The 22,135-nt window shown below is 38.3% G+C and overlaps 1 protein-coding gene across 1 annotated transcript in view; it reads left to right on the top strand.

The window, feature by feature from the left end:
* STIL (STIL centriolar assembly protein) overlaps positions 1 to 22,135 on the top strand; it is a 65,272-nt gene that overhangs the window by 40,889 nt on the left and 2,248 nt on the right. Inside the window, exons 15-16 of the mRNA XM_030327177.1 lie at positions 12,295 to 12,505; positions 13,974 to 14,224. Of these exons, the coding sequence (XP_030183037.1) occupies positions 12,295 to 12,505; positions 13,974 to 14,224 (462 nt within the window). The remainder of the gene's footprint in view (positions 1 to 12,294; positions 12,506 to 13,973; positions 14,225 to 22,135) is intronic.

The raw sequence follows: 22,135 nt of genomic DNA, 5'->3' as shown, positions 1-22,135 counted from the left end.
GTGTAGACCTTGAGGTATGCATGAGCTTGACCGTTCAAGAAACAATTAGGAAAGCCGTTGTGGCTATAATGGGGTTCTCGAGCAAACAGCTAAGAAGGAATTCTTGAGGCCTCTTTGGTGCAAAGGGGTGATTTAATTATAGCAGCAGGACAGAACCTGTGGGCAGAAAGAGCTGCACTGGGGTTGTGAGGAGTGACTGATTATATACTTTTAAGTTAGTGGGGTTAGGGATAGCGTAGTTTCTAAGGAATTTGAAACCAAGGCTTTCAGGACCTTGAGGGGCTAGCTACTGTTAAGACAAGGCTACTCTTATTTTTAGTCTTTAATAACACAAAAACATTAAGGAAGTAAGGCAGCCATGAGTTGCTTGAGGAAGGTCACACTCTGCAGGTTTCAGGTGTCTATCAGGGGGCTGCAAGCTGTAAAGAGATTTAACTTATGTTACATTTCTCTTGCCTTTGTTTCTCTCATCAGCAGATATGGTGACCGAGGGAGAGAGAGCTTAGGAACTGTGGTCAGAGATACAGGCAGGAACCAAATTATGTGGGGGCTTTGCATTATGTAGAAAGGAGCTTTGAATTTACTCTATGCTTATTAAAGCCTGGGTGTATTTTAGACAATAGAGTAGTGTGATCTGATTTTTTTTTTTTTTTTTTTACCATTTATTTATTTTTGAGAAACAGAGGGACAGAACATGAGCAGGAGAGGGGCAGAGAGAGAGAGGGAGACACAGAATCTGAAGCAGGCTCCAGGCTCTGAGCTGTCAGCACAGAGCCCCATGCAGGACTTGAACCCACAAACTGCAAGATCATGACCTGAGCCGAAGTCGGACGCTTAACCGACTGAGCCACCCAGGCGCCCCTGATTTTTCATTTTTTAAATAGCTGTTTTGTGTCAAATGAACTAAAGGGGTTTAGAATGGAAGTAGGGAAACCGGTTAGTATAGTCAAGGCCAGAGGAGGCGAAGGCGCTTGGACTTGTGGAAGTGCCGGAAGGGATCAGGTGTAGAATACATGGAGTGCATCTTGACAGTAGAGGAATGATGTAGGTGTAACACACCACATGCAACAGCAGTTAAAAGAGGTGAATTTGGTGGTGGGATGGCATGGGGCAGACAGTTGATTATTTTTTTAAATTATAAGCCTTGTGATAATATTTGACATTTTTAATTATTCTGATTACCATATTCTGTGTCTTTAGAACTCGACCTAGTGTATGGTTCCCCATGTTACCTACTTCATATGAGTTCTGTGATAGGAAGAGCAATTTAAGGTGAGCCCCGAGATAGATCCACATTTTATTTGGACTAATTATAGAAACAGAACAAAGGAATGAACTATGGTTATCCTTATTTCTCCTTCTGGACTTCTGTAAACTGCAGGCTTCTTTCTAGCATTATGGGTGTCTTCCCCCTGAAATAGTTTCTAAGTCAGAACTTTAAACATCTCCAATCCAATGTGGTTTTTAACTTTTGAAACATATTTCAGTTAATTGGTAGACTGTTAGTTAATTGCTTTTTCAGGGCAGTTAATCAGCTCTATTGATTCCAACACATAGCTAGATATAAATCTGATCTTTGTTCAGCATAATGTATTGATTTGGATTAAATACTGTCTCCATTGTTGTCCATAGTGGCTTTGGTGCTTCTGTAGGATTCTTCCCAAACATGTGGTCTGATTCATGATATGCTTCCCACTGCTAAGTGTTCATACATGGCACCTAGGCATCCGGGTTCCCTGTCCCCCTTGGATGTCTTCCTGGATCTCTCTTTCCGATGTTAAAGCAGTCTATGAGGGATAAATTTATTTGCCTTGAAGGAAAGTTGGTAATTAAAAGCTTTTTGCCGCTGAAGAGTAGTGGTATTTATAGGCTTTCATGTGAAACAATCCTTATTTTTCTTTTAGAAGTTATACTTTGGGGGCACCTGAGTGACTCAGTCAGTGGCGCGTCCATCTTCAGCTCAGGTTGTAATCTCTCGGTTTGTGAGTTTGACCCTCACATCGGGCTCTGTGCTGTCAGTGCAGAGCCCACCTCGGATGTTCTGTCCCCCTCTCTCTGCCCCTCCCCCACTCGTACCCTCTCAAAAATAAATAGAACATTTTAAAAAACACTTTGGGTATACCACTTGCTGTATTATTAGAGTCATCTTTTATTTTTTATTTTTATTTTTGTGTTTTGGAGAGAGGACAAAAGTGAGCAAGGGGCAGAGAGAGAGAGAGAGAGGGAGAGAAACGGGCCTCACCTGGAGCTTGTGTTGTTGTGGGGTTTTTTTTGTTTTTTTTTTAACGTTTATTTATTAGAGGCAGAGAGAGACAGAGCATGAGCATGGGAGGGGCAGAGAGAGGAGGAGACACAGAATCTGAAGCAGGCTCCAGGCTCTGAGCTGTCAGCACGGAGCCTGACGTGGGGCTCAAACCCATGAACCACAAGATTGTGACCAGAGCTGAAGCCAGACACTTAACCGACTGAGCCACCCAGGAGCCCCCTTTTTCAAAATTTGTTTTAATATTAATTTATTTTTGAGAGGGAGAGAGAGAGAGAGTGTGTGTGCAAGTGGGGGAGAGACAGAGGGAGACACAGAATCCAAAGCAGGTTCCAGGCTCTGAGCTGTCAGCACAGAGCCTGATGCAGGTTTCGAACCCATAAACCATGAGGTCATGACCTAAGCTGAAGTCAGATGCTTAACCGACTGAGCCACCCAGGTGCTCTTTTTTTTCCCCCTAAACCTGGGGCTTGTGTTTTTACCAGAAGTGGGGCTTGTGCTCACCTGAAGCAGGGCTTGAGGTCACCCGATGTGGGGCTCAAGCTCACGAACTGTGAGATTGTGACCTAAGCTGAAGTCAGATGCTTAATGCCTGAGCCACCCATGTGCCCTAGAGTCATCTTGTAAAATTTTGATTTGAGGTGCCTCGCTATCTCAGTCAGTAGAGCATGTGATCTTGATCTCGGGGTTGTAAGTTGAAGCCCCACTTTGGGTGTAGAGATTACTTAAAAATAAAATCTTTTAGGGGTGCCTGGAGGGCTCAGTCGGTTGAGCCTCCAACTCTGGATTTCGGCTCAGGTCATGATCCCAGGGTTGAGGGATTGAGCCCAGGGTTATGGGATCAAGCCTGGAGTTGGGCACCATGCTGAGCATGGAGCCTATTAAGACTCTCTCACCGGGGCGCCTGGGTGGCGCAGTCGGTTAAGCGTCCGACTTCAGCCAGGTCACGATCTTGCGGTCCGTGAGTTCGAGCCCCGCGTCAGGCTCTGGGCTGATGGCTCAGAGCCTGGAGCCTGTTTCCGATTCTGTGTCTCTCTCTCTCTCTGCCCCTCCCCCATTCATGCTCTGTCTCTCTCTGTCCCAAAAAATAAATAAACGTTGAAAAAAAAAAAAAAAAAAAAAAGACTCTCTCACCCTCTCTCTTTGCTCCTCTCTCCTGCTCTCTCTCTCCCTCTGCCTTTGCCCCTCTCCCCAACTTGTGCATGAGTGCTCTCTCTCTCTTAAAATTAAAAAAATTTTTTTTTAATCTTTATTTTTAATTTTTTAGTTTCTTTACTTTGAGAGAGAGAAAGGGCACAAGTGGAGGAAAAACAGAGAGAGAGGGAGAGAGAATCCCAAGCAGGCTCTACACTGTCAGCACAGAACCCAAGGTGGGGGTTGAACTCATGAACCATGTGATCATGACTTGAGTTGAAATCAAGTCGGCTGCTTAACTGACTGAGCCACCCAGGTGCCCCAAAAATAAAACCTTAAAAAAAAAAGATAAATAAAATAAAATTTTGTTTTAATCTTAAATCTTTTGAGGTTAAAATCTTTAATGTTTTGGTTCTTTTCTTTTTCTTTTGTTTTTGCTTGCTATGTTAAACACTAAGACAGATACGCATATGTATGTCTTTTTTTTTTTTTTTTTTTAATTTTAGGGAGAGGATGAATGAAGGAGAAGGGCAGAGAGAGAGAGAGAGAGAGAGAGAATGAATCTCAAGTAGGCTTAGTGTGGAGCCCAACACAGGGCTTGATCCCATGACCCTGGGATCATGACCTGAGCTGAAATCAAGAGTCCGATGTTCAACCGACTGAGCCACCCAGGTGCCCCTAAACAGATATTTTAAGATTCTTGAAAATGCAGTTTAGAAGAGTGATTATGATTAAGATCATGGGGTCAGGTGTCAGATTGCCTGGATTTGAATCACAGCAGTGTGACTGTAGGCAGGTTTCATAATTTATGGATGACTCAGTTTTCTCATCTGTAAATGGAGAGAATAAAACCACCTATCTCATAGGGTTGTTGTAAGGATTAAATAAGTTAATATATGTAAAGCACTTAGAACAGTGCCTTAGTGCCTAATTACTTTTATCATCTAGCTAAAGATGGAGTAAGGCAAACTCAGTAACTGACATGGATTCTCCATAAAAATAAAGTGCTTTGCAACTGTTTGGATGATAAAAACCCTGCTCAGAACAAGTAATTTCCCAAAAAGCCATAAAAATCTCTATAAAGACTAGATTTCTGCTTCTCCATTTAAGAGGTTTGGTGTTTTCACTAAAGTGAGATTAGTTAACATGGTTGAATAAAAAGGTTCAATCTGATGTTTGGGGAATAAGGGGAAAGCAGCAAGAGATAAAGAGAACTAACACTTATGATTCACCCACTATGATTGTCTGGTACTGTGCTAGGCACTTTGTGTCTCCTTTAATCCTGTGTCATTTTTTTCAACCCAGGGAAATGGATATCATTTTTCCCTTTTCATGGATGAGGAAACCGAGGCCCAGATTAAAAAATTTGCCCAAAGTATGATGAACACACAGATGACTGTATCATAAATGAGAATATATGTGACATAAAAGATAAAAGGAAGTGCTAATGGTGGCTAAAAGAAGCAAGAGAACATATCCAGTTAGGGTTTTATTTTTTTATTTATTTTGTTTTTAACATTTATTTATTTTTGAGACAGAGACAGAGAGAGAGCATGAACAGGGGAGGGTCAGAGAAAGAGGGAGACACAGAATCCGAAACAGGCTCCAGGCTCTGAGCTGTCAGCCCAGAGCCCGACGCGGGGCTTGAACCCACGGACCGTGAGATCGTGACCTGAGCGAAGTCGGACGCTTAACCGACTGAGCCACCCAGGCGCCCCTCCAGTTAGGGTTTTAGAGGAAGCAGACTTTTAAAATGACCCTTCAAGAGTAGATAAGGGTTTGACAAGAGTGTGCCAACACAGATGCATTCAAGCACTAATTCTTGAGTCCATGGCATTTGAAAGTACAGATAGATATCTGGGCCCTTCACCAGTTCAGCGTCTCTGAAGGGTGCGGGCCAAACAGTTGTGTTTTTTAAAAACTTACTTATTTATTACTTAATACAAGTAATATTGCTGTGTTGCCAAGATTGAGAACTACTGCGCTGGGGACTTAAAATGTATGGGCTGAATTTAGAGTATTACTAGTTATCCATTTTGTTCAGAAGTAAAACAGGGGACATTGTGAGAAATTGGCTGAAAAGCCAAATTGGCTACCAAATTTTGGAGAGCTTTGATTGGCAGAATAAGAAATTGTATTTGTTTTAAGAAATCATTTAAGGTATTTGTTGTTTTGCTAAAAAATACGTTTACATAAAATTTACCATCTTAATGTTTAAAGGTACACTTGGGCAGTATTACGTATGTTTACATTGTTGTAACACAGATCTCCAGACCTTTTTCGTCTTGTAAAGCCAAAACTCTATATCCGTTAAAGAACAACTCCCCTTTCTCCTCCCGCCTCACCCCCTGGTAGTCATCATCATTCTACTTTCTATTTCTCTGAATTTGACTACTTTAGATTCCTTGTATAGGTGGAATCATACAGCATCTGTCTTTTTATGAGTGCCTTATTTGACTTAGCATAATGTCCTCAAGTTTCACTTATGCTGTAGCATGTGACAGGATTTCCTTCTTTCTAAAACTGAGTGATATTCCATTGTATGTATATACCACATTGTGTTTATCCATTCACACATCGATGAACATTTGGGTTACTTCTACCTTTTGGCTATTGTGAATAATGCTGTTGTGAACATAGGTGTACAAATATCTCTTTGAGACCCTGTTTTCGATCCACTTGGATATATTCCCAAAAGTGAGATTGTCGGATCACAAGGTAGTTGTACTTTTAATTTTTTGAGGAACCTCCATACTGTTTCTCATTGTGGATGCAACCATTTTACAGACCTGTCAACAGTACGAAGGGTTTGTTGGCCAACACTTGCACTTGTTATTTTCTGGAGTTTTTTTTTTATAGTGGTAGTCTTAATGGGTGTGAGGTAATATCTTATTGTTTTTCACTTACACTTTTCTCTCATGATTACTGATGTTGAGCATCTCTTCATATACCTGTTGGCCATTTTATATCATCTTTGAGGAGAAATGCCCTTTGCCCATTTTAATTCAGTTGATTTTTTGTTGTTGAGTTAGAGTTCTTTATGTATTTTAGATATGAACCCCTCATCAGATGCATAATTTGCAAATAGTTCTCCCACTTAAGGTTTTTAAACATGCTTTTTTTCTGTGTATAAGATTTACCTGAAACTAATATACTGAAACTAATAATACATGAAACTAATATAACATTGTGTGTCAACTATACCAAAAAAAAATTTTTTTTTTAAGATTTAATTCTCGGTATTTAATTAATTACACCAGATTTGGATACTAAAGGAAATTATACAACATAATTACACTGAAGTTCTTTTAAGTTTAGGATAAATTCACTGGTGTCTTTACTGGTGTAAATGTACTTTCATCTTAAGGAAGGGATGGAGTGGGTGACTTGGAGAGCTCCTTCCTGGTTTTAAGAACAGTGTGTCTTTGTGTCTGAGAAGCCAAATGGTGATTATAATAATCTCTATTTGTAAATTTTATTATTTGTTAAAATATTTGTGCCTTGTATTTTTATTGTATTATTCCTTCTTTAGGATCTCAGACTTCTTAATCAAATTATATTTGAGAAAAACAAACCAAATGTAGAATTGTATCTTTTTTTTTTTTATTTTTTTTTTTAACGTTTATTTATTTTTGAGACAGAGAGAGACAGAGCATGAATGGGGGAGGGCCAGAGAAAGAGAGACACAGAATCTGAAACAGGCTCCAGGCTCTGAGCTGTCAGCACAGAGCCCGACGCAGGGCTCGAACTCACGGACCGCGAGATCATGACCTGAGCCGAAGTCGGCCGCTTAACCGACTGAGTCACCCAGGCACCCCGAATTGTGTCTTGCTTTAAACATTTTTATTTAAAAATCTTATATTTATAGAAAAGTTGGAAAAATCGTAGTTTACCCAGATTTCCATAATGTTAATACCTTATATCACCATAGTAAAATGATCGAAACCAGGAAATTAACATTGGTATAATACTATACTAAATTGCAAATTCTAATTGTACCAGTTTTTCCAATAATGTCCTTTTCCAAGAAACCGTATAGGATTTCACATTGGTGTATTAATTACATCTTGTTAATCCAATCAGTGACAGATCCTGAGTCTTACCTTGTGTTTCATGACCTTGGCACTTTTGATGAGGACTGGTCAGTTATTTTGTAGAGTGTCTCTTAATTTGGGTTTGTCTGATACTTTCCCATGATCAAAATGAATTTTTGTATTTTTGGCAAGATTACCACAAAAGAGGTGTTATGGCCCTCTTGGTGCATCATATCAGCGGGTTACATGATGTCGCTTAAGGTTATTAGCTTTGAACCCCCAGTTAAGGTGACATATGCTAGTTTTTATTGTTACAAAGTTAAAATTTTTCCCTTTGTAGTTAATAAATAAGGAAAATACATTGAGACTCTAAATATTCACTTCTTGAGCTTTCTCCCTCTGATTTTAGCATCCATCTATGGATTTTGCCTGTAGCGATGATTACCATAGTATTTGCTTGCTGATGATTTTGTATTTTCCTCATTACATCTACATTTTTTTAAAATGTTTTTTAACGTTTATTCATTTTTGACAGAGAGAGGCAGAGTGCGAGCGGGGGAGGGGCAGAGAGAGAGGGAGACATAGAATCCAAAGCAGGCTCCAGGCTCCAGGTTCCGGGCTCCGGGCTGTCAGCAAAGAGCCCGAGGCGGGGCTTGAACTCAAGGACCTTGAGATCATGACCTGAGCCGAAGTCGGAAGCCCAACCAAATGAGCCACCCAGGCGCCCCATTCCTTCTACATTTGTAAATTGGATTTCTTCTGTAAGGAAAAGCTGTTTTCCTTCTCTTCTTACGTGTTTATTCATTTGTTTATGTCAGTGTGTACTCCTGGGCATTACTTTTATTCTAAGAGTTATCATTCAAACTATTATTATTTATTTTTATTTGCTCAAATTGTTCCAGTTTAGGTTTTTGGAAACTCTTTTAGATGTTTTTTTTAAGTGTTTCTTTTATTAATTTTGAGAGGGAGAGTGAGCATGCATGGCACAAGCAGGGAAGGGGCAGAAAGAGAGGGAGAGGGAATCCCAAGCAAGATATGGGGCTTGATCTCAACAAACTGTGGGAAATCATGACCTGAACTGAAATCAAGAGTCAGATGCTCAACCGACTGAGACACCCAGGCGCCCTGGTCTTTGGAAATTCTTTTAGATTGGCTTCTGTTACCTCTGGAAAAGCCCCCATCCTTTTTCACATATGTTCTTATTTTTTGGTACCACAGGATGTTCCAGGCCCGCCTTGTATTTTCCCTGCCCCAACCCTGGATTCAAACACAGAAACCAGGAGCAGTGGTACCAGAGAACGTATTTAGAAGTCAAGATCTGGGCACTAGGTGTACTCATTGCTACCTTGTATCTGTGCTTCTAGGCCCTCCTATCTAGGATACACCCCCCCCCCCATATTTATTTCTATATGTATCTATCTATATTTGAAAATCCTTGACTTCATACCAATCCTCTGATTCCAGTCCAACATATCCCTTTTTCTTATTTATACCTTCTTTTCCTAACAGTGAGAAACCTGGCTTTCATGTACACTATACTTATTTGTTTAGTTCTAGTGTACACATAAAGTAGTTTTGGAATTGCTTAAGAATTCTGAAATGGATTTACTAGAGTATGTTTCTTTATAATTCTTTTTACCTTTAACCCTACAGTATCCAATGAAAATACCTCTTTCCATAGTTATTTAGGTAGGTTATTTTCTTCCACACTTCCTTATGTGGTTATTTGTTTGTAATATCATTAGGTTGATTCGTTACTGTTTGTTCCACTTGGGGGTCCCTCCGTATTCTGGTTGGTTTTATTTGTGGTTTTTTTTGGTACCTGAAACTTACTGTAGTTTTAACAGACCAAACTACATAAAAAGGCATATACTCAAAGGAGTGTTGCTCCCTTCTCATTCCTGCCTCCCTGTTCCGAAATCTCCCTTTTTACTACCCCCTTTCCCACTCATCTATCTCCTTTAGATAACCAATCTCTTTAGTTACTGGCTTACCTTTCCTGTATTTTTTTTTTAAACGTTTATTTATTTTTGAGAGACATAAAGAGACAGAGCGCAAGCAGGGGAGGGGCAGAGAGAGAGTGGAGGAGACACAGAATCTGAAGCAGGCTCTAGGCTCCGAGCTGTCAGCACAGAGCCCGACGTGGGCCTCGAACTCACAAATTGTGAGGTCATGACCTGAGCCTAAGTCGGACACTCAACCAACCGACTGAGCCACCCAGGTTTCCTGTATTTCTTTTGCACAAACGAGCATGTATGTCTATGTTTTCTTTTTCTCTTTTTACTTTTTTCAAAGAGAGAGAGCGTGTGTGTGAGCAAGGGAGGGACAGAGGGAGAGGGAGAGAGAGAATCTTATGCAGGCAGGCTCCATGCTCAGTGCAGAGCCCAATATGGGACTCAATCTCATGACCCTGAGACCATGACCTGAGCCAAAACCAAGAGTCAGATGCTTAACCAGCTAAGCCACCCAAGGCTCCCCTGTGTCTTTATTTTCTATACTTCTTTCTTATGTGAAGTGTAGAAAGGTAGCGTACCATAGGTATTTTTTGAGCTTTTTTTCCTCTTAACAGTATATACTGGAAATTACTACAAATCAGTCCTAGTGATCTTCTTTTTTTATATAACTATATAGTACTCCACTATGTGGATGTACCATAGTTTAATAAACACCTACTTATGAACATTTTGACTGTTTCCAGTAATTGTTAGTTATAAGTATTGCTATAGTGATTACCTAGTGGTATGTGCATTTTTGAAGTGTTTTAGAAGTGGGATTTCTGCATCCACAGTTAAGTGCATATGTAATTTTGTTAAATATTACCATGTTTCCCTGCAGAAAATTGTACCAGTTTGTGGTCTCAACAGCAGTGTATGAGACTACCTATTTTCCCAGAGCTGTGCCAACAAAATGTTGGCATATTTAAAACAAACTTTTTGCCAGTCTGATAGGTGATAAATGGTATATTGGTGGAGTTTTAATTTTCATTTTAAAAATTATGAATGAGTCGGATCACTTCCTCATGTCAAGATTTATTTTGATAACTTTGTGAATTGTAAGTTTACGTCTCTCACATATTTCTGCTAGAATCTCAGGTCCTTCACCCTTTACTTTTTAAGTGTTCTTCTACATTAGTGATGTTAGCTCTTTGTAGTATATGTTGTGCATGTTTTCTTCCAGTTTGTCAGTTGTCTTTTGATTTTGTTTGATGTTTTTTGCTATGTAAAAATTTTTATTTCATGTAGTCAAATTTATGGATTTTTTTCCTTAGAATTATGACTTAACTGGTATTTTACAAATATTCATTTCAGCTAATATTTACTGAGCTTGTCAAGTACCAAAATGAGTACTAGGCACTTCATATCAAGTTAAAATTAAGTAATATGGGGAAAATTGGAAATAAGCTGAGTTTTAAAGAAGACTTGTGGTTAGAAGAATTATACTATATCTATAAAATAAAATACTGTGTAACAAAGCTTGTTTTCAAGAATATTTGGTGAAATGAAAAGATACTTATGTTGTTAAGTTTTAATTTTTTTTTTAATGTTTGTTTATTTTTGGGAGAGAGAGAGAGATTGGGAGCGTGTGAGCAATATCAGGGGAGGGGCAGAGAGAGAGGGAAACACAGAACCCAAAGCGGGATCCAGGCTCTGAGCTGTCAGCACAGAGCCCGATGAGGGGCTCCAACTCATAGACTGCGAGATCATGACCCAAGCTAAAGTTGGACACTTTAGCTGACTGAGCCACCCAGGCGCCCCTAATGTTAGGTTTTAAAAAGCTGCCTCCAAACTACCTTTGGTATGGTACAGTTTTTCAGAGAAAATACTACTTGTAAAAAAATATATATATATAAATGGAAGTACTCTAAAATGTGGTTATCTCTAGGCATTAAACTATGTATGAGTTTTATTTTCTTCATATTTGGTATAACTTTGGGCAGTTATCTAACCTCTCTGCCTTAATTTCCTCATCTTTCAAATGGGCATAATATGTAGTAACTATCTTATATGTGTTTTCGGTATATGGTAAGTATTTTACAAGGTAATGCACTTGAAACAGTGCCTGGCCTACAGTAAGCTTTCTGCTAGCTGATATTTTATTATTTTTCTACTTTAGCCACAGATTATTGTTCTTACAAGAAATGTTTTTTTAACATTGTGTTCCATAATAAATGTAAAGATATGTGTTTATATGCTAAGTTTGAAAGTAATAAATGCTCATTGTAGAAAATTTGAAAAATATAGAACAGCATGAAGAAGAAAAGAAGTACTACCAAATATATAATGTGATTATAAATGGCAGCTTATGAACTCTCCATTTGCCAGGAATCTTAACTATATTTTAATTCTTTTTTTAACGTTTGTTTTATTTTTGAGAGCACGAGCAGGGGATGGGCAGAGAGAGGGAGACACAGAATCTGAAGCAGGCTCCAGGCTTCTAGCTGTCAGCACAGAGCCTGACTCAGGGCTCACACTCACAAACCATGAGAGCATGACCTGAGCCGAAGTCAGACTCTTGACCTATTGAGTCACCCAGGCACCCCTTAACTATATTTTAAAACTTGAAGTGAAGAAATGATACATTTATAATTTTTAGATACTCTGAAAATTTCCTTTGTATCAAGTTCAGGAGAAATCAGCAGGTTGTTTGCCTTTTTAAAAAAAATTGTCTAAATGTAAATAACACGACTTAAAAAGGGTGTCATGATCTGGTTTATATACAGCCTTATCAAGATGAGATCTGAAAATACAAGCCAAAATGCTGCTTGAGTCTTATCCCTTTCTTTCAAAGTTACTGCACTTCAAATATATGTTAAAGGTGTCTTGATAACTAACGCTTACATTATTTATATATCCATCCAAGCAGCTCTTCTCCAGGTGTGAGAAAAGAACCTGATGTGCCCGTGTTCCTTGCAAATTCTGTGCCAGCAGAGAGTATAAGCATGTGCTTACAGAGTGGACCAACAGAGGGTGCTAGTAACAACCCTGTAACATCAGGTGAACCCAAAACTGAGCAAGCGATACAACCCTTGCCTCCTCAACCATCAGACAGGCAGAAAATATACCAGGATTTATTGGTAAGAAATGTAATGCATTTCATTTTTTTCTGAGATGATTATTTAGTTTAAAGTAGACTAGTTAAGCCTTTCCTGTCTTTAAACTGATTGGGACTTTGATATAAAAAGATTTCCCCAAATTAATGATACATAATTTATTTCCTTTAGCTTTTCGTGATTATGATAACCTAAATTCAGTATAAGCATGCCAGTCATCAGATACTTAGATAGGTTGGGGGGGGGGTGGAACCTGATTTTAAAACAGAAGTGTTGATATTATGCCAAATTCAAACTAAGCTAGTACCAGAAAAAACAAGCAACAATTTGCAGGAAGTTTGAAAGTTGAAAAGTAGGAGAATATTGATGATAATATTTACTGAGTTCAGGTAAGCAGATTTTTATAGAATATTTAGCTTAGTCTAAGAAATAAACTAAGTAAAGGGAATAATATAAAGATGAATATGGTAGTCTCTGCTCGTGAGAATCTAGGGGAAATAGCACATGGATACTAGTAGCAAGCAATTATAGGACAGGCCGAGAAGTGCTATAAACAAAGGCAGCATGGACTAAAAAGGGATAATTCTGGTTGGAGGAAATAGTCACCTAGTCATCTTGGAAAAGTTGGAATATAAACTGAGACTTGAAGGTTGAATGACCCTGGCTGTCACTTCCATCCAAACTGTAGACTTTGGAACACTGGATGTCTCCATGCTTCATAGGGCCCTAAGTATCCATCAATGAACACATAATTGTTATTTGCCTGCGGGGTCCTATACTGGTGCTAGCAGCTGTGGCTCAGCGAATGAAATGTACTCTAATGCCAGGAAGGCAGAGATAGTATCACAGGTCATTCTCATTCAAAGGGAGAAAGGAGAAGAGTCAGATTCTGAACATAAAGATCTAATTTATAACTCTGAAACATTACCATTTTCCTTTCTTGACAGAGAGAGAGTGTGTGTGCACAAGTGAGCGAGGGGCATAGAGAGTGGGGGGGAGAGAGAAGCAGGGCTTACCCGAAGTGGGCTCGTGTTCACCCAAAGTGGGGCTTGAGCTCACCCAATGCAGGACTTGAACTCACAAACCGTGAGATCATGACGTGAGCCAAAATCAGATGTTTAACCAGCTGAACCATCCAGGTGCCCGAAACATTACCATTTTTCAAATGAAAGCATGATTTAGAACTTTATAGCTACTATAAACCCTTGAAAACACTTGAAATATTACTGAAATGATTTTAAATTTGGTTTTAAAATGAACAAGTTCTGAACAGACGTTCTAAATTTCCTCAGAGCCTGATGAAATCATTTGTTAAGATGGGCTTCCTTTATAAAAACCCCATAGTATAAAAAATTTCCAAATATATTTGCTTCTTTATAGAATTTGGCAAGATATTATTTCGCTTTTCCCTGGCCTTGCTTATGCTGCTATTTACACTTTTGTTTCCTAAGATTGTTAATAGTGATTTTTCAAATACATTTTTTTTCATCAGAGTCAAGTGAACCACCTACTGAATAGCTCCTCCAAAGAAACTGAGCAGCCGTCCACCAAAGCAGTAATTATCAGCCATGAATGTACCAGAACACAAAATGTTTACCATACAAAGAAAAAAAAACGTGATTCAGGGCCAGCAGACAAAGATTGTGTTCTTAATGCAACCCTTAAACAACTAAGAAACCTTGGAGTAAAAATTGATTCTCCCACTAAAGTGAATAAAAATGCACATAAAGTGGATCATGCCAGGTAACTTTAAAATTTGTTTTAAAAGATCAAACAAAATTGTAGATGTATTGCAGCAGTCTCATGAGAAAAAGTATAAGCTCGCCACTCCATTCAATTGATGCATCATGAATTCAGGGCCTACTATGTGTGTGATGACTAAGAGATCATCTCTACCCTTTAGGGTCTTCATTTTAGTAGGAGAGTAGGTTTTATATACATAAATCCCACCTGGGGGAAGATGCCAACAAAATGCTCTGGAAGGCTTGGAGAAAGAAATGGACTTTACTCATTGTTGGTGTCTAGAAGGCCTTCCTGGAGGCTAGGGTCTGCACCACCTATTGGACGTTGGGTTATGCAGTTGTGTCGACTAAAAGGCAAAAACATTCCTTTCCCTAGAAATGGGTTTTCAACAGTCTAGTCATACAAACCTTACTTATTGCTTACCGATTACAATTGGCCATATTTTTCTGTTCAGATTCTTCTTCATCAAAGATGATCTTTATCACATACTTATTTTTAAAAGGATAAAAATCTGAAAATTGTATTATTAAGGTTAGCCTGTTTTCTGTTAATTATTTTTGTTTCATAGTTGCAAAAGTAGCATGGTCTCATATTTTAAGAAAATATTAAATAAAAAAGAGAAAATATTAAATAATACAAAGAATATCAGATAAAATGCAAAAGCTCCCACTCCCCAAATTCCTCAGTTTGACTCCTCTTAACTGTTTCTTTTGCGTTCTGCAAAAATGTTGTGCATATTCAGGTGTATATGTGTGTGAAGAGTGTTGCAATCTGTTTTTGTTTTGTTTGCTTAACATTATGTCTTAGATACTTTTCTTTATAGGTATATGTAGTTCTTTCTCATGCATTTAAACAGCTGCGTAATACTCTGTTGTACACAGAATATAGTGAACCTGACCTCTGTTAATGGACTTAGACTGAATCTCTTATTTCTTATCTCAAACAATGCTAAATAAACATCTTTCTACAGGAGCTGATACAAATATCTTTGTAGGATCAACTCTTAGAAGTAGGCAGGATCAGAGGATATATGCATTTAAAGTTTTGGTAGTTGTTGCCATTGCCCACCAAATGAGTTGTACCAGTTTATGTTCCTACCAACAGTATAAGAGAGTAAGGCTAGTATTTTTGAAGGTTTTATCTCAATACTGTGAGAGAATATACAAATTATCCTGCTATCTGTGGAACACTGTGTTTTGGTGTGGTGCCTTTGGGGAGTAGTTTTTAGGTAATTATTTCTTCGTAGTAGTTACCCAGTTTTAATGTCTTTACAGTAAAACAGTGGAATTAATAAATTTTCAGCATATAATGAACTTGATTTGTTTTTTAGATGCTTAGAATGAAATGGAAAGTAGAGCCTTTTGATTTACCATTGTGGGGTAGTCATTGTTTTATCAAGATTGTTCTGTTCTTCATTTACATAACAATTTACATTGTAAATCTATACTATGAAAATTATATATGCTCAGGGTTGGCATTTTAGAAAATGAAGAGAATGTCATTTGAACTGATAACATCCAAAGAAAATCAGTTTTTTAAGAAACAGTTTTAGGGGCACCTGGGTGGCCCAGCTGGTTGAGCGTCTGACTCTTGATTTCAGCTCAGGTCATGATCCCAGGGTTCAGAAGGTCAAGCCCCGTATCGGGCCCCACACTGAGCATGGAGCCTGCTTTAGATTCTCTCCCTCCCTTTCCTTCTGTTCCTCTCCTACTTGCACTCACTCTCTTTCTCAAAAAATAAAAATTAGGGGGCTGGGAGGGAGGGGAGGGTGATGGGTATTGAGGAGGGCACCTTTCGGGATGAGCACTGGGTGTTGTATGGAAACCAATTTGACAATAAATGTCATATATTGAAAAATAAATAAATAAATAAATAAATAAAGCATTTTCAGTATGATTCCAACGTTAAAAAAAATAAATAAAAATTAAATTAAAAAAAGAAACAGTTGCAATTTTACTATATATACAATTTTACCATTTTTCTTTATGAATTTTAATACTGTGGGCTATGCCCATTTTTAAAATTTGATTACCAGTTGAAAAACTCATAGATATACGTTCATAGATAGGATTTTAATTTCATATAAGATAATTTTCTCAAGGAAGTGAAAGCCAATATGAAAAAAATTGTTTTTCAGTTCGAAACAATATGTTAAATTAGGTATTTCCATAGAGGGGTAAGTAACATAGTTATATCTTTATGTGAAAAAAATCTTTTAGATTTTATTATATGGTATAAGTTGTATAAAATATTGTAGAACTTTGGAAATAGAACTTGATATTTGTTTTCATTGTCAAAGTAATATAAACTTATTTTGTAAAATGTAGAAAAACCATATTCATCCCAATCAAACTCATTTATTATTAGAACTTTGCTTTTGTGTTTCCTTTTCTTTTTCTAAAATAATTTTTTAATTCTGGAGAATTTCTTTTTTTTTTTAATTTTTTAAAAATGTTACTTATTTTTGAGAGAGAAGAGAGAGTGTGTAAGCTGGGGAGGGGCAGAGAGAGAGGGAGATAGAATCTGAAGTGGGCTCCGTGCTGTCAGGACAGAGCCCGATGAAGGGCTCGAACTCACGAACTGTGAGATCATGATCTGAGCCGAAGTTGGACGCTCAACTGACTGAGGTACCACTCTAATTTTTCCCCCCTCTAAAATAATTTTTAACAGCAACCATTTATTGAGCGTTCATAGTGTGTCAGGAACTGTGCTGAATTTTTATGCAGTATTTTTCATTTAACCCTTAGTAATCTATATAGTAGACACTATTATTATTCCTGTTTTATAGATAAGGAAATTAAGTACCAATTTGATCAAGGCCCCCATACCTGTGATTTTAAACCTACTCTCTCTAATTCCAAAGTCCATAGTTTGTTTTTTGTTTTGTTTTATTACTGTTTTGCTCTCTTGCTCATTTAATTTTTTGGTGAGGTCTGATGGTGGTGTATAGTTTGCTACTTTGTGTTTTGACCGTGTGTGTCTACCAAAAAAAAACCAAATTCTTTTTGGCTTTACACTGGGAAATAAGCATGTTTTCCAAATTGTTGTAACTCTTACTAACCATCATCTTTAATGGGGATATATCCTAATCCATTAAGTGGGATATATAGCATTTGTTTACCTAACCCTTCCCTTTTGTCAGAACAGAAAAGAACTTGTCAAGTTGGCTTCAATTTCTATTTTATTTTTTTTAATTTTAATTTTTTTAAAAAAAGATTTTTATTTGGGGGTGCCTGGGTGGCTGAGTCGGTTGAGTGTCCAACTTTGGCTCAGGTCATGATCTCGTGGTTCATGGGTTTGAGCCCCACATCGGGCTCTTCGCTGTCAGCGCAGAACCCACTTCGGATCTTCTATCTTCCCCTGTCTATACCTCTCCCCTGCTTGCGCTCTCTCTCTAAAAAATAATCAGACATTTAACGAAAAAAAGATTTTTAAGTAATCTTGACACCTGACGTGAGGCTTGAATTTACAACCCTGAGATGAAAAGTCACAAGCTCTTCCAGCTAGCCAGTCAGGTGCCCCAATTTCTTACTACTTAATTTTTTAATGTTTGTTTATTTTTGAGAGAGAGAGGAAGAGAGAGCTCAGGGAGGGGCAGAGAAAGGAAGACAGAGGATCCTAAGTGAGCTCCTGCTCAGCAGAGAGCCTGAGAGCCCAGTGCAGGGCTCAAACTCACAAACGGTGAGATCATGACCTGAGTCAAAGTCAGGCGCTTAACCGACTGAGCCACCCAGGTGCCCCTTTTGAAATGTTGCTGTAATGAACATCTTGTTGCAAAGATTGCATTTTTTTTTTTTTTTAGTTTTAGGATTATTGCCTTACAGTCTCAGAAATGGAAAGACTAAGTCAAAAGGGTAGGAAAATTTTAAAGCTGTTGTGACATTGCTTTCTGAAAGAGAAGGTTTTATAGTCTTACCAGCTATATGTATTATTTCGCCAATACTTTCATTCATTTTACTTCAATAAATACGTATTGAGCTTCTATTTTGAGCCAGCTCTGAGAGACATCATGGTATACAAGATAACCTGTTGAAGACATCTTTGCCCTCACAGAGCCCATTGTGCAGTGGAAAAGACACATAAATAGTCAACTATGATATATTCTGTTACCGCCTATGAAAAGGAAGGATATATATAGTATGTTGTAGAAACACATAGGAGAGGTCCCTAACATTAGCAGTATTTTCATACTGTATTATAATTACCCTATATTAAAATTGTCCTTTTGAACACGTGTGCTAATTTAGACCAAAAATATATTAAACTATTCTTTTTTTTTTTTAACGTTTATTTATTTTTGAGACAGAGAGAGACAGACCATGAACGGGGGAGGGGCAGAGAGAGAGGGAGACACAGAATTGGAAGCAGGCTCCAGGCTCCGAGCCATCAGCCCAGAGCCTGACGCAGGGCTTGAACTCACAGACCGTGAGATCGTGACCTGAGTCAAAGTCGGACGCTTAACCGACTGAGCCACCCACGCGCCCCTAAACTATTTAATTTATATTTTATTGATTATTAATGGCTTCTGCATATTATTATGATTAAAAATGAAACCACACTGAAACTGTTTCTCCAACACAAAGAAGTGAGATTTTGTTTGTCATTAATCTTAGGCTGAAAGAATCTAAAGCCTAATTAATTAATTCATATTGTTTTTTGTCTTAAACTGTTCTGTTTTTTAACAACTTTGTTGTTTAATGTTTGTTTTTGAGAGAGAGAGAGCACAAGTAGGGGAGGGGCAGAGAGAGAGGGAGACACAGAATCTGAAGCAAGCTCCAGGTTCCCAACTGTCAGTATAGAGCCTGACTTGGGGCTCGAACTCCTGAACCATGAGATCATGACCTAAACCGAAGGACGCTTAACCGGCTGAGCCACCCAGGTGCCCCAAACTAATTTTTTTTAGTATAATCTCCTCCCACTGTCTGCCAGCCTTCCAGCTTACCCACCATTGGGATTTGCAAGGTTCCTCACTATTACTTTCACCTGGGATATTCTTTTTCACCTTTCTGCCTGCCAGAATCCTCTTATCCTTCAAGGCTGAACTCAGATGGCAGCTCCTTTGTCAAGCTTTCCTGGGCCCCTCACCAGAATATTGATGTTTTTACTCAGACTACCTTGTTCCTAATATATCCTATTCTATAGCCTATTCTTGTGATAGGTTTTCCAGCAAGATCATGAGTAGTATATATCTCTGAATCTTCATTGCTTCTATCACACTTGGTGGGTCTTCCATGAGTCATTTGCTGAATTAGTGAAATCCCATCTGTTTGGGTCATTATTGAAGCATACAGTGAATGCTTTATTTTTAGCACCTCTTCGGTACTTATTGTCCGTATTTGTGGCCTTGTTACCTTTTAACATCTATGAGTATAATATAACTGGTATGCTTAAAAGTTCATAAGGCAGGCATTTAGAATTTAAGGTACATTTTCCTATGGAAATAGTGTTACAAATTATAGTTTAGTAATCCAGGAAAGTACTCTTTATAATTCTTACAATCTACACTGTTCCCCTAGTTTATAAACCACCTATTCTTTGTCATTGTACCTATGTGAGAACTCATTTCATGTACAGACTTCGGAATTAGATCCTCCCACCAGATGAGTAACTGAGACAAGGGAAGGAAGATTTCCTTTCTGCTTTCCAGGTTCAGAACTGCAGAGATTAGGAGGGTCCAAAGGCAGGAGAGCAATGAAAGAAGGTGCTAAACAAGTTTACCCCTAGAAATTGTAGGGAAGATGGAGATTGTGGTTTGAGGTCTGGCAGCAGCCTCTACAGGCATATTTCCAATTCCTTTCAAATTCAAAACAGATCTTAAGCAGTCTCTTTAGTCGCTTCCTTCCTTTCTACTTATTAGTTGAAAACCCAGTGTAGGATAAGTAGGAGTTTACTAATTGGTATTCAAACAGAACAATAAAGTCAAAGTTAGTTTTCATCTTTAAATAAGTTGGAATAATTTTTGTAATTTTGGAATAGTTGTTGGCCTGGGACTCTCCTATAGAAGCATAAATGGACTCTCATCATCCTTCTGAGACTGTCCATCTAATGAGATGCTAACATAGTATATTTGTGCTCAAGGCTGTTAGGATTTGATTAGTGAGTGGCCTCCTGTTGTTTCTCATCTTTAATTACCCTAGTGTTTATATGCATTCGTTTTGAGCCTTATTGATCTGTTTTGTTTTCAAAGTAGTGTTGTTTCCCCTAACCCCTAATTGAAATTAGCTAGCTGTGTTACACAACGAAACTTGAAGAACCTTCCAAACTGATAGTGACTGGTTTGTGGATGTATATAGATTCTTTAGCTATTCTATAATAAAAGAAGATGTAACTCAAATTAGACCTACTTTTTCTAAATATTTAGCATTTTGAATTAGAAGTTTTAATTTATTTACATTAATATTATCTCTAGAGATATATATTTTTTAACATGTACAGGTCTTCTGATTTAATATGCAAATTGCTTATAATTTTGAAGAAATAGGCAAAGAAAGTAGAAAAGATTTTATATTTAGAAAATATTATCACTGTGAACATTTCATAAAAGCATAATGTCTAGATATATTGGTGTCTCTTCCATCGTATTAAGTACCTAAGTACCAAGAAGATTAAGGGAAAATTATAAGGTGGTTTTAAAGACCAACATTATTGAGCACACTGTTTCATTGTTTGATGATGATATCATTGGTTTCAGGAATATTAACGGTTGAAAATAGCTTCTTCAAAATTTCAGATACTTCTCAGAATGAAAATACCTGCTCATTATTTGGGTTTTATGGGGGTAGGGATGCAGACAGTGGCTGGCACATACAAAACAACTGAATTTCTTCATCGGGTGATATGCAAAATTACAGTGTATTTGAGTAGAATATAATGTTTACCACAACAAACAGTACACAAAAGACTCTAATTTTTAGGGAACAGAAAAACTGATACCAAAATAATAGTGAAACACAGGGGTGGTAGAGCCCTAGAGAATAAGGCAACCTGGGCTCAGCTTTTCAATTCTTAGCTGTTCAGCTTAGGCAAATTAGTAAAAAAAAAAAAAATCCCTATTCCTTAGTGTTTTCAGCTATAAAATAAAGATAATAGGGGGCGCCTGGGTGGCGCAGTCGGTTAAGCGTCCGACTTCAGCCAGGTCACAATCTCGCGGTCCGTGAGGTCGGGCTCTGGGCTGATGGCTCAGAGCCTGGAGCCTGTTTCCGATTCTGTGTCTCCCTCTCTCTCTGCCCCTCCCCCGTTCATGCTCTGTCTCTCTCTGTCCCAAAAATAAATAAACGTTGAAAAAAAAAATTAAAAAAAAAATAAAGATAATAGTACTTATTTCTTTAATTCATACAGTAAATATTCAGTAAGTGCCTACTATGTGCCAGACACTGTTTAGGCACCAAGGATATTGACATGAGGTGGTGGATTTAAAAATACCTGCCCTCATGGGCTTTCATGAAGGAGCTAGATGATAAATAAGAAATGTGAATTAGGGGCTCCTGGGTGGCTCAGTCCATTGAACGTCCAGGTCAGCTCAGGACATGATCTCACAGTTCGTGAGTTTGAGCCCCTCATTGGGCTCTCTGCTGTCAGTGCAGAGCCCACTTCAGATCCTCTGTGCCCCACCCACCTCTGCACCTCTCCCTCTCGTGTTCTCTCTTTCTCTCCCAAAAATAAACATTTAAAAAAAAAAAAAAGAGGGGCACCTGGGTGGCTCAGTTGGTTGAGTGACCAACCTCAGCTCAGGTCATGATCTCAGTTCATGAGTTCAAGCCCCGCGTCAGGCTTTGCACTGATAGCACAGACTGCTTCTGATTCTCTGCCTCTCTCTGCCTCTCACCCGCTCACGCTTGTGCGCTCTCAAATAAATAAACATTAAAAAGTTAAGAGAAAAAAAAGAAATGTGAGTTAAATATATGGAATGCC

This window comes from Lynx canadensis, chromosome C1 (assembly GCF_007474595.2).
Source record: "Lynx canadensis isolate LIC74 chromosome C1, mLynCan4.pri.v2, whole genome shotgun sequence".
NCBI lineage: Eukaryota > Metazoa > Chordata > Mammalia > Carnivora > Felidae > Lynx > Lynx canadensis.
This window is presented reverse-complemented; position numbering and strand designations above follow the sequence as displayed.